Source organism: Salminus brasiliensis, chromosome 5 (assembly GCF_030463535.1).
Source record: "Salminus brasiliensis chromosome 5, fSalBra1.hap2, whole genome shotgun sequence".
Taxonomy (NCBI): domain Eukaryota; kingdom Metazoa; phylum Chordata; class Actinopteri; order Characiformes; family Bryconidae; genus Salminus; species Salminus brasiliensis.
This window is the reverse complement of record NC_132882.1, coordinates 17,044,999-17,057,850: the sequence shown is the minus strand read 5'-3', so window position 1 is coordinate 17,057,850 and position 12,852 is coordinate 17,044,999. Positions and strand designations below refer to the sequence as shown.

Sequence of the window (12,852 nt, the reverse complement as noted above, 5' to 3'; positions counted from 1 at the left end):
TTAGTGGTCTTTTCAGTAACTTCCATTTAGAAAGTCCCAAAGTTCTTGACATTTATCTGTGCCCTAATTGAAAGAGCCCAACCTCATGTTAAAGAGCAGCAGGAGGCTGCTCCAAGAGCCTTCCGTTGTACATTTTGGGAGAATCTTCAATACAGCCTGACACTCATGCTGCCACACATCTGGGTGAGAGAGTGAGTGAAGACGCCTCGGAAAACGTTAATGCGCTTAGCCACCTCCAGACAGTAACGCTGTGCATCGCCCATAATTGAAGCGAGGCACTGACTTTATCTGTGATTGTAGCCAGGCTACAGGGGCAACAGCTGAATAGAGCTGGGCAGTGATAGCCCCTCTACCTGGGGTTATCTAATTATCGGCTCGATAACCAGGCTGACCTCTCACATTTAAGGAGAAGGGAGCTGGCACCTAGACAGAGATGTCTAATAAGTCACAGCAGAGGTGGATGGCAGGAGAGAGTGGCTGCTTTTGTAATTGTGCCTTTTATTTTTTAGCAAGTAATGAAACTGTACAAGCCATAGCCTATCTTTTTTAAGCATCTGAGACAGTGCCTGTTAGCAGGGGCTGTATTCTTGCTGCTAGCTTTGCCATTCTCTCTCAGTTATGTTAGTCATTTTAATGTACAATGAATTAATAACAGATTAACATAAAAAATAATTCAGTAACTGTATTCAAAACAAAACATTAGCAAACTCGGGAAGCAAATGTGATACAGCAACGGCAATGTCAATGATCCAAATCTACAAAATCCACCAAGAACTACTTGCAAGTAAATGCAAGCTGAAGCTTTTGGAATGAGCCTCACAGTCCCGAGTCAGAGTGGAACACCACTAAAAATGTGCAGATAGATTTTGAAAATCTGTGGATAGATTTTGCATGGAGGAGAGGGTGAAATTTCATAACACAATAATAGAACGAGTTCTTGCTGGCAAAAAGTGTGTGCAAGCTGCGAAATTTGCCAAAGTAGGTGTCACCCAGTACTGACTTGGTAAGATGTCCAAACTGTTACACCATACCATACTATTTAAGTTAAGTTAATCCAAAATTCTAAGTACCAAGTACTAAAGTACTAAGTATGAACATTAACACTTGTAGATGTCTGTTTGTTATTGTTTGCTCAAATGTTGTGTTTAGTTCCTTTTCTTTTTTTACATATTCCAATTAAATCAAGACTATTAGGGAGAATATATAAGACAGAATATATAAACAGAATGTGCCAGGAATTAACCTTTCTGGTAGAACACAATGACCAAAAAGGGCACTCTGATATACAGCAAGTTGGACAATATTGTTCTTTTTATTATTATTATTAGTAGTAGTACTAGTAGTAGTAGTAGTAGTAATAGTAGTAGTAGTGTTAATTATTATTATTATTAGTGTTATTATTATTAGATATCTATATTGATTCAATGTTCTGATTAGGAATGTTTGGTTCTTATTCAGCAATATTTAGATAGCAATGCAAAGATCTATACACACTATAATCTTGCAGCTTTTAATGCACAAATTTAATGATATTGTTTTAAAGGTCTAATATGTTTGATACCATTTTACAACAACCATGCCAGAGAAACTATACCGAATGTGGATCAGTCCCATCTGACAGATATCCTATTTGGTAAAAAAGGTACTGATGCAGTGGTGATGGTATAGATCTAGCCTATCAGATTGAGATATCAGGCATCCTGGAACCTGTAAGAATTGCACACAAATGGTATAGAGATATAAACCGTTCTGCTATTCCAACGCTCTACAGAAAGAGAATTTAGCCCTGTCATGTTCTTACACTGCATTCGCAATATCGGACCTGGCAGCTACGCTTGCTCTTACACATTCAGTACAAACACTGCTACTTTAAAAGGCTGCCTTGCATGGCTGCATTACCTAATGTGTTTGAATTCCCTGCTTTTGTGGCCGCTTAGCTGTGTTTCCTTGAACTCTGGTTCACTTGTCCAAACGGGGAATAAGGCTAGCGAGTGCAGTTACACAACATGGTTATAAAGACAGAGTGGGGGGAAAAAAACAGTGTGGACAAGTCTGGGCATCTTAGAACTGAAGAATGGCAGGAATGGAGTCAGTGTCAGATTTCTCCAACAAGTGGGCTAATTCCCCCTAGATTTGATATTGTAACGTTACACAATCATGTTAATCATCATTCTATCCATTTCAAAACTACAGTAAGCAAGTCATCATAGGGTATTGTCTTTCTCTCGCAAATGGCCAGCAGTCTCACTGCTCTCTATTGAGTTCTGCTACTCCACTTCACGTTATAGAGAATGGAGTCTTCGTTAGGAGCAGGAAAAGCATCCTTAGCAGCAACCCCACAGGGCCATGGGTCAAAGACAGCAATTCAAGCCCACACACTATGGCTGACATTTTCATTTAATTAGCAGTTACCATGGAACTAAATAAAGCTCGCTATGACAATGACGAGAACAGATACTCTGATTATCTCGGAGCTGCACCATGGACTAAGACACCCTTACTCCAATCATTATTCCACGGGAGAAAACAAGGCGCCAGATGATCAAACAGAGTCTACATATAGCGGTTCAAAAAAGCCTGAGCTTTACATAAAAAGCTGCCTTCACCGATAACAGTCATGCCACGTGAGGAACATCCAGTGGCAGAGAACAAATCTCTGTGGCAATCTATTTACCGCAAAACTAAACCATCTCAGCCGCGCCGCTTTAAAGCGAAGCCCCCCTCCCTCTGCCTCCCGTCTCCTTTTTAGTCCTTCCTTCTGAACATGAAATGAAGATCATCTGACATTACATCCTCTGTTTTAGACATGAAAGATTCCCCTGCTTGCTGCAGCTTCTTAAACCCAGCATCTTAACAAAGTAATCTGTGTTGACTTTGACGTCTGGAGCGAGTCGAGACGTTTTCCTCAGGCCCCTCGTTGCGGCGGGGATTCTAACGGGGAATCCGTCGTTTATCGTGGCAGAAGGGCTTGGCTGCTGGGATGAGGCAGGGGGAGAATTACGACTGTTATGGCAGAGGATGACAGACGCCATGCACCCGAGCTTCTACTGCAGCCATAACAAAGGGCTGAGAGGCCCCATTAATAAAGCACTGGTAGAACACGCTGTCTTCTCCATCATGGCTTATGTGAGCTAAACAGAGAGGGCAGAAATTACTGTTCTGCCACTGCTGAGCTGGAGAAGGGGCAAGCCATAAAATGCACACTGAGCTTTTACAGGAAATGCTTAAAAAAAAAAAATCTGAAGCACACACAGCATCTGTATGCTTTGAAGAACTGTTCTCCGGGTCAGGTTCGGGGCTACTAACCCTAAGGTACTTAGAATTGCAAAAAGACTCCTAGCCATTTACCTAATACACTGAACCAATTCTGACTCCTCTCATGGATCAGTCCAGAGAGACTCGAAATGTGAAATGTGAATAAAAACTAAATGTGCAAATTTATCAATGTCTTATGAAAGACTGTCTGATTTGATATGCACAATGAGGGAAAAATTAGAAACGCTGTGTGCGCTGGGTAAGAGCTTTGTTGTCCTCAATGTTTTCTGACCAGACGTACCTCAGTGGCAAACTGCTGCAGCCCCCCGATGTTGATTGGTCCTTCCTCAGAGGCGTAGAGGTTACAGCCGCCCACGCAGAGGTCCGAGGTGGGACACACCATCCCACACGTCAGACCCAGCGGATTGTCTGATAGGATCGCCCTTGCTGCCCCGTAGTAGTTCTGCGAAAAGAACAAACTAACACTTATGAAGAACAAACAAATGCAGAAGTTACAAATGCAAACTAAGGCCTGAAATCTGTGCTAATGTTACATGATCAAGATAGTTGCCTTTCTTCTACTTCATGCTGAAAGGCTGAGGGTGCGAGACGACGGCAATTGATAACTAAAGCGTCCAGTGGCCACCAAACTCATAGTACAAGAATGCAGAATGGAGCAATCGCACTGTCCCTTAGACAGCCTTGACTCAAAACTAAAGAAAACGAAAATCTCTAAATTCTCGAAATGTGCTGAAGGACAACAGCAACAGCCTTGACGGAACAGTCAACAGTGCAGCAGAGGGACGGAAAGTTTCAGGCAGCACTTAGCAAGGGTATTTTGGAAGGGTCTTTTCATGCTGATTATATAAGCTGGTCTTGAGCTTCAATGGCTGACTGATGGCTAAATGTGCAGTACGAAGCCAATGGGAGATCTGGAACATTACAGCTTTGAAAGGCCATGTGGATCAAGTACTCCTTTAAAAATCAAGCAAGCGGTTGCAAGACAAACCTTTCTATTGAAAGCATTTGCATGGGAAAAAATAGTCATATAAAAAGTTTAGAGTTAAACACAGGGGTTCCACATTCTATAAATTTTCTGAATGTCAGATTTCCCTCTTTGCCGGAATAGCAATGTTTGACATTTCAATAAAAGGTCTGGCAAAGGGAAAGCGCGAGCCCATGTATTTCAATGACGCACAACCATCAAGGTTAGCAGAAAGAATATATTTGTACATTTTTCTATCCTTTATTCTTATTCTTCAAATTACTCAAATGCAAAAATGAAGGGTACTCGTCATTTGAGTACATGGTAACAACTTCAAGAAATTTAAAGAAACTTTTGCATTTGCCATAACTGTTTTTTTTTACACTCTGTGCTCCAGTGAATTCTTGTGTAGCAGGCAATGGGCTTTGAAAACATGAAAGTCACTTTTTGTGAAAGCCAGTCAAAGTCTGGACACTTAAATGGTGGGAAATCAGACACAAAACCACATTACCTTGTTAGCGATGCTGGTGACGAAGGCCTTTATGTCAAGGTTAGTGGGGCAGCTCTTCTGACAAGGTGCATCGGCACACTTTAGACATCTGTCAGCAAATGAAAGAAACAAAGCATATGCACTGCGGTTATTCTGCGTGCTGTACATCTGAAAAGCTCTATTTAGTGTAAAAAGCCTGGGCTACACAGAGCATGGAGAGTGAGCTAGGTCAGCACCACAAGGAGAGACTAACATGCCCGCGCCACTTAACGCGCAGAGTCGCCCTTTGCTTTAATATGAGGCCATATCGCTTGTAAAAAATAATAAATAAATAAATAAATAAATAGTGTTTGCCATGCTGACAAGCTGAACGCCCAGCTCCATCTCCTGGGGAATCATCCTACAGTGAAAACGCTGCAGCTCAAAGTCGCCATATTGGTGACAATGACAAACTAGTTTTGAATGATAAATAGGATAATTTGGAGGGGGATAATTAAATATTCATGCCCAATCAGAATGGATGTTTTGCCCGTGGTCGTGAGTGTGTGTGACAGGAGGGGTGCGGCAGGGAAGGCCCCCTCTCCTGCTGTTGGCACACACTCATTAGTTTACACGTTAAAAACACACACACAGCTGTTTGAAACCCGGCACACTAATGATTTCAGATGATGTGGCACTGATTTGGAACAGTGCTTTCTCCTTTAGGGCGAGCAAGGAGGAGGGAGAGAAAGAAGAAATATAGAGCGCGAGAGAGAGAGAGAGGGAGAGAGAGAGCGCACTTACTCCTTTACTATTTATTACAATTAAAAACTTAAAACTATAGTTTTAGGTATTAAAGTAAAATATATTTCGCCGCTGTCACACAAGAATCTCACATTTGAATCTGGCATTGTGTCAAAATGTCATGATAAGTGGACCAACAGAAATCCTGCAAATTATTTGGAAGGTTCTTTTTTTTTTTACACACACAAACACACACACACACCGCTACATACATATATAAGTATTCTGATACATATATAACTGAAATTGAGAACAGTGCAAATGTGCACTGCGTATACTGCATATGTGCACATTGCCATGATGATGCTAAAATCATATATTGTGCAGCCATGATTGTCACATGACACCAGGCAGGTTTTGTGATGAACCAGTGACGATTAATCAATGCTCAAGGAGGCCTCATCTCAACTTACAGGACTTACAGGATCTGATACCACAGGATGCCTTCAGAGGACTTACTAAGTCCATGCCTTAAATGTTGTGCCAACACAGGTGGTGCTAATGTTATGACTGATCGGTGAACATACACACCAATATGATTACATATTATTAAAAAAATATCTGATAGCACTTTTCCCACCATGTGCTTTCATGTACTGTCCCCTTAAACCATACTATCTAGTTACTTAACTTTGCCTTATTCAATCCACGACAAGCAACATTGAGAACTCGGACACTGAGCCATCTAAGCAACTCGAGCAGCTTGTTCATTCATTAATCATAATGAGATAAAATGTTAAATTAATTGTAATACTGATTTAAGGTTATGTCACCCAGCACTAATATATATTTGCCACAACTTTGGCAATATTGTTCTCTTTACAGTCATGCCAGTAAAGCTATCTTGAACCTTGTGAGTGACCTACCTAGTGCTCCCACCTGCATCCTCAGAGATGCCCCCCCCCCCAACACACACACACACATACACACACATACACACACATACACACACACACACACACACACACACACACATGTGCACATCCCTACAGAGTAACACAAAAGCACACACACTCCAGCTGGACGCCTATAATAATCCCATCTCACGACGCTGCAAGCCCAGTGCAGACTAAAGTGCACAAGGCCGCCATTAATACCACTTATCACAGTGACAGCGGGGTAATTACCACAGTGCTGCGGCCAGGTAGAGCGGACTGGGGACAGGAACAGGCGCGCGGGACCACGCAGCAGCACCGCTATGTTTTATTAAACCTGGGTGGTTGATCATCAAGTGACATTAGTGTTGACCCATTTTCCTTATTTGACAATAAATTATCCTTGGCCCCTGGCATAATGGATATTGAAGCAGTGTTTGCCTGGGAGAAAGCTGGGGCTGCAAGGAGGAGCACACGCTGCTAAAGTAAGAGCGGCTCTCTGAGGACGCTGGCCAGCACTAGCCCTCTTATCTCCTCTGGCATGATTAATACTGAGGGTACACAGTGAGCAGAGCTTCAGAAAGACATAGCCACATCTCTCTCTCTCCCTCTCTCTCCCTCTCTCATATAAAAAAAATACAATGTACTCTTGCCAACATTCGGTTATAAAACCCTGCCTCATGTCCAACAAATGCATTATTCAAAATTCACTGGAACTGGACTACTGGCACACTATATGGAGCACCATACCGACGACCTTAAAAAATGATTTTTTTGTACAGTTTAGACATACAGCCTACAAAGCAGCCATTCCCAGTCAGGTCAAAGTGTACAAAAACATTCATAAAGATGAGATCTCAGAGATCGAAATGAAAATCTGCGCGAGGGCACCTTCAGTTGATTCGGGGGCTTTTTGTCTCTCCTTTCAAAAAAAAAAAAAAAAAAAAAATGCTTGAGGGAAAGAAAAAAAGAGGAGTCAAAGTAAAATAACCTATTCGCTCTACTGTCACACCCAGCTCTGCACAATAGTCCATGGACAAGAATCCCATTGGCTCTCTTTTTTCTTCTCTCAAGGTAACATTAAAGACACTGGCTACAGACACATTTTGGGCCCTCATCTATCTCCTGTGGCCAGCAGCCCAAGTGCTTAGCAAATGTCAACAGAAAATAATGCACACACAAAGGCAATCTTATTTGTTCAAGAATTGCTCTAGGTCACAGCAATTCAAGCGGGCATGGCGAGCCGCGCTCCTGAAAAAAAAAAAAAAGGGAAAACACACACACACACACACACACACACACACACACACACACACACACACACACACACACAAAAAGAGTGGCTAACCGCGGAGTGCATTAGGTAGAGCACCACCGCTTTGTGCTCTATAATGCAATCACATCACTGACTGTACACATGTTTTTTCAATGCGCCCAAATAATCATGCAATAAGCATTGCTCAAATTGAAGGAGCTGTTGATTAGCAGACCATTGCAAGCTGATTTTTTCCCCCCTTCCCTTTCTTTCCCTTTCTCTTCCGCTCTTCTCATCTTTTGCTTGACTAATAATCAAAGGCTTTGAATGCTCTGTGTGATGAGTGTATTCCACGGCATTACAGGGCCCCAGTATGCGCAGGTAGCTAATCTTGTTATTCATTGTTTCTATTATTACTAAAGTCAAACGAGCTCGTAATAGAACGAGGAATTCAATTTAATAAAAGAAAGAAAGAAAATGTCCAGCCTAAGAGACTTTCATAATGTTAATGATTGCTTACTTTTGTGAATCAGTTGTCTCCACCAATAGTCAGCACAACATTCTCTCCGTTTGAGAAACTAATCATTTTATTCATATTCTTTGGGAAATGGAATCGTCTTTTAGTCAAGAGAGTTTTGAAGAGTTTGTCAGAGAACGAGAGGGGCGACAAAAATAATAAGATTGAGCTGAAACTGCAAACCTCAAAGACACAATCACACCTCCCACTGTCTAATAACGCTGCCTGGGATTAACTAAAATAATAATAATACTTTTGCCTTTGCAGTGGAACCATGCAGTTGAATTACAGTGGAACCCTGGACAATATGGGGATAATGGAGATGGTGATGAAATGTAGACATGAATCATGTCTGCATTTCTAATGATAAAGTCAAATAAAGTTGACATTGTAGTGATGGGCATAACCATCGCTTGTGTAAAACTCTAATGTGCGAACACTTTAATCCAGTGCTTTGGTGTTTTTTACATTAAGATAAGTGCAATTATCACGCCTAATATTTAGCTTAATAACATTATTCTGTCACCAATAAAACATTCAAATCCAAATGTGCCTCATCCAAACACTTCCCTAGAGGAGTTTTCACTATTGCTACTGTAAATCAGCTAGACAAACATGCTATCCACTGTTTATTTACATGGAAAAAGGTAGCGAACCTCAACCATAGCTGCCACAGAACTAAAAGCCTTCATAAGTTCCAAATTTTCCAAGTTTAGCGGAGTTAAGAGTGTGGCGCACCATTCTACTGTGCAGCGTTGCTTGCACAAACATACACATGTGCACTTTGTGGAAGAGTCATCAAAAAAAATTATAAAAATGTTTAAAAAACACATTAACTGTGACCCTGTCACAAAACTCAACATTGAGCGTATGCTATAGAACATCTAGAGAAGCAAGATGGGTTTTGGAAACAAGTGCTATGGACTGAAATAGAACTCTCTACCACAATAAGCAATTATACATTTTGAGTATCTGCACGGTATTAAAAATAAACACATTTCCTTTAAAAACACCTTGTCAACTGTGAAGCTTTGGGGTGGCTGTATCATGCTTTGGGGTTGTTTTGCCACCAGTAGCACTGACAATATCGCATGGATTGAGGGTAAGAACAGAGTCCAAAAACACCAGCAAATCTTGGATGTAAATGTCAAACTTTCTGTTTACAGCTGAACCTGAAAGGCAAATATCCTCTACAATAAAGCATATCTCCAAACCACCAGAGACAACCTAAAGAGAGACAAACTGAAGCTTTGGAGTGGCAATTACAGGCTTATGATAAACAGTAACAGACAAGCTAGGCATGTGACACAAGAATATCCCAGAGGCCATTTGTAAATTTATTATTTTTTAATTTAATTTTTTTATGTTAGGAAAATAACTGTGCATTGTTGTGTTTTCTGCTTGATCAGCCACAGAGGCTGTGTTTACTAGCTCTCAATTAAACAACATGATAAAACGTGTCAATTAGCCAAGGGTGTCCAAACATTTGCATAATACATTTACATAAAAATGTGATAGACAACATACATATTGTTTGTATATATATATATTGTTTGTTTTTTGTTTTTACTTTACATTCATTTACATACATTTACATACATACACACACACATTCTAAATGCATTTTTATTTTCAGATTTCACTAAATTTCCTCAAAAAAAAAAAAAATCGCTTCCCACGTGTTTTTCACTGCAGGCCACAGACCTCCCATAATGACTGCATTTTTTCTCTACACATTTCTCCACACCTTCTCACAAGCTCTCAACTCAATGCTATTTAAATCTGGTGACTGTTCTCCACAACTTCCCCACTCTTCAACACACTCCATCACTCAATGAGCAGTGTGCCATCTTCCATTGTGTCGTTGACATATCAGGTCAGGCAATTTATCTGAGCAGTAAGTGTTTATCTGCTCAGAAACTCACTTTTCAATAAAAGCAAACAACATAACATCAATGTATAAACAAGTGATTTCATAAGTCAGTGTGTTCATATACCCATTTCCACACCTCTCAATAAGGAAGCCCATTATTAATTGTGGTTATTATCCAATATCTGGTTTATCTAATCAGTAGGTCATTATGTTAAATCAGGTGTGCTGCTGCTGGTGGGTTTGAACAAATGTATGTAATGACTAGAGGCATCAAGAAGAATCCAAAGCTTATACTGATAACTAGCTTTCAACATATTACAATTTTAAAACAACCAACGTGTGTGACTTATTACTGTGTTAATGTTTGTCCGGATAATTTCTAATGTCATAAAAAAATAAAACAGACACAAACAGTTTTAGACACTTAAGAGGTTTCTGCTTGTAAAATATGACATATCACATTAGAATATGCAAGTACATCTAAATACAGAACAAAAAAATAAGAATTCCTCAGCAGTTGAGATCTTTCTTCTGGATGCCCCAGCCATCGCATGGATGTGTTTCATCCAATTCCATCACTAGCTCACCTGTTTTACCATCACTAAGCACTGATTTACCAGAGCTGGTGTTAAATGAGCACTAGAAACAACACTAAACTCCCATTAGAAGAGCTTTGACATGAATACAGTGACATGTCCTGAAATGACTACTCTCTGTATTAATGTTATTAGTATTACTTATATTATTTACATACATACATACATATAGGGGAGCTGCCAGGGGTTGATATTGTAGTTGACAATGCTGCCAATTGTGCCAAAATACTTAATTCTCTCTCTCTCTCTCTCTATATATATATATATATATATATATATATATACAGTGAGTCCAAGAAGTATTTGATCCCTTGCTGATTTTCTTTGTTTGCCCACTAATAAAGACACTATCCTTCTGCACTTTTAATGGTAGATATATTCTAACATGGAGAGACAGAATATCAAGACAAAAATCCAGAATATAATTTTAAAGAATATATTTTAATTAATTTGTATTTCAATGAGGAAAATAAGTATTTGATCCCTCTTGCCAAACACACTCAATACTTAGTGGCAAAGCCTTTGTTTGCAAGCACAGCGGTGAGACGTTTGTTGTAGTTAACCACAAGTTTAGCACACACACCAGGGGGAATTTTGGCCCACTCTTCTTTGCAGATCCTCTCTAAATCATGAAGGTTGGTGGGCTGTCGCTTGGCAACTCTGACCTTCAGCTCCCTCCATAGATTTTCGATCGGATTGAGGTCTGGCGACTGACTGGGCCACTCCATGACCTTAATGTGATTTTTCTTGAGCCAATCCTTTGTTGCCTTTGCTGTATGTTTAGGGTCGTTATCATGTTGGAAGACCCAACCACGGCCCATTTTCAGATCCCTGGCAGAGGGGAGGAGGTTGTCCCTCAGGATTGTGCGGTACATGGCTCCATCCATCTTCCCAGTGATGCGGTGAAGTAGCCCTGTACCCTTGGCAGAGAAACACCCCCAAAACATTATGCTTCCACCTCCATGCTTGACGGTGGGCACAGTGTTCTTGGGGTCATAGGCAGCATTTTTCTTCCTCCACACATGGCGGGTGGAGTTGAGGCCAAAAAGTTCAATTTTGGTCTCGTCTGACCACAAAACCTTCTCCCAATAACTTGGTTCATCTTTCAAATGATCATTGGCATACTTGAGGCGCGCCTCCACATGTGCTCTCTTCAGCAGGGGTACCTTTCGGGCACTGCAGGATGTGAATCCATTGTTGCGCAAAGTGTTGCCAATTGTTTCCTTGCAAACTGTGGTCCCAGCTGCCTTCAGGTCATTTGCTAACTCCTGCCGAGTGGTTGCAGGACAATTTCTGACTGTTCTCAGCATCATTGCCACCCCACGAGGCGAAATCTTCTTTGGAGCACCGGGCCGAGGTCTGTTGATTGTCATGTTATACTCTTTAAACTTTCTGATAATTGCACCAATAGTTGTTACTTTCACATCCAACACCTTACTAATCTTTTTGTAGCCCATTCCAGCTTTGTGAAGGTCAACAATTCTGACTCTGAGGTCCTGTGACAGCTCTTTGGTTTTACCCATGTTGGAGACTTGAAATCTGTGTGATCTGTCTGATTCTGTGGACAGGTGTTTTTCACACAAGTGATTAGTGAGAACAGGTGGCTTCAGGTCAGGTAACAAGTTGATTGGGAGTGTCTAACTGGTCTGTAAAAGCCAGAACTGCTAATGAATACTAAGGGATCAAATACTTATTTCACTCCATGAAATACAAATCAATTAATATATATTCCTTAGATTTATTTTCTGGATTTTCTTTTTAATATTCTGTCTCTCCATGTAAGAATACATCTACCATTAAAAGTATAGAATGATCATGTCTTTATTAGTGGGCCAACGAAGAAAATCAGCAAGGGATCAAATACTTCTTGGACTCACTGTATATATTTTTTTTTTTTTTTTTTTTTTTTTTTTTTTGCTGGGTTTCACAATGTTCTTTACATTGTGTCCAATAGAAATGCTCCAAAATGACTCCAATTAAATACTATAATATGACCACAAATCAATATCCTGATAAACTGAACTGTTGGCCTCAATTACAATTAATTATTTTAATGAATTTACAAACCGCTAGAGTTGCTCAGGTGGCACACCCTTTGATTTCTCCTCCACATTGCTTTCATGTTGCAGACTGGACAGGGTGGAGTCATGTGAATATGAATGACATAGTATGTTTTTAAGGGGACAGTAGATGAACACACACAAAAAATACCCCATAAAAACA

General features: G+C 40.4%; 1 protein-coding gene across 13 annotated transcripts in view; it reads right to left on the bottom strand.

The window, feature by feature from the left end:
* Window positions 1–12,852, bottom strand: part of dpyda (dihydropyrimidine dehydrogenase a) — a 200,244-nt gene that overhangs the window by 122,515 nt on the left and 64,877 nt on the right. For all 13 annotated transcript variants that reach the window (XR_011979708.1, XR_011979709.1, XM_072679647.1 and 10 more), the window contains 2 exons: window positions 4,752–4,839; window positions 3,557–3,718 (listed from right to left, as the gene is read on the bottom strand). Coding sequence is in view for 11 of the 13 variants with exons in the window: in XM_072679647.1 (XP_072535748.1) it covers window positions 3,557–3,718; window positions 4,752–4,839 (250 nt within the window). In the remaining 2 variants the exon portion in view is untranslated. The remainder of the gene's footprint in view (window positions 1–3,556; window positions 3,719–4,751; window positions 4,840–12,852) is intronic.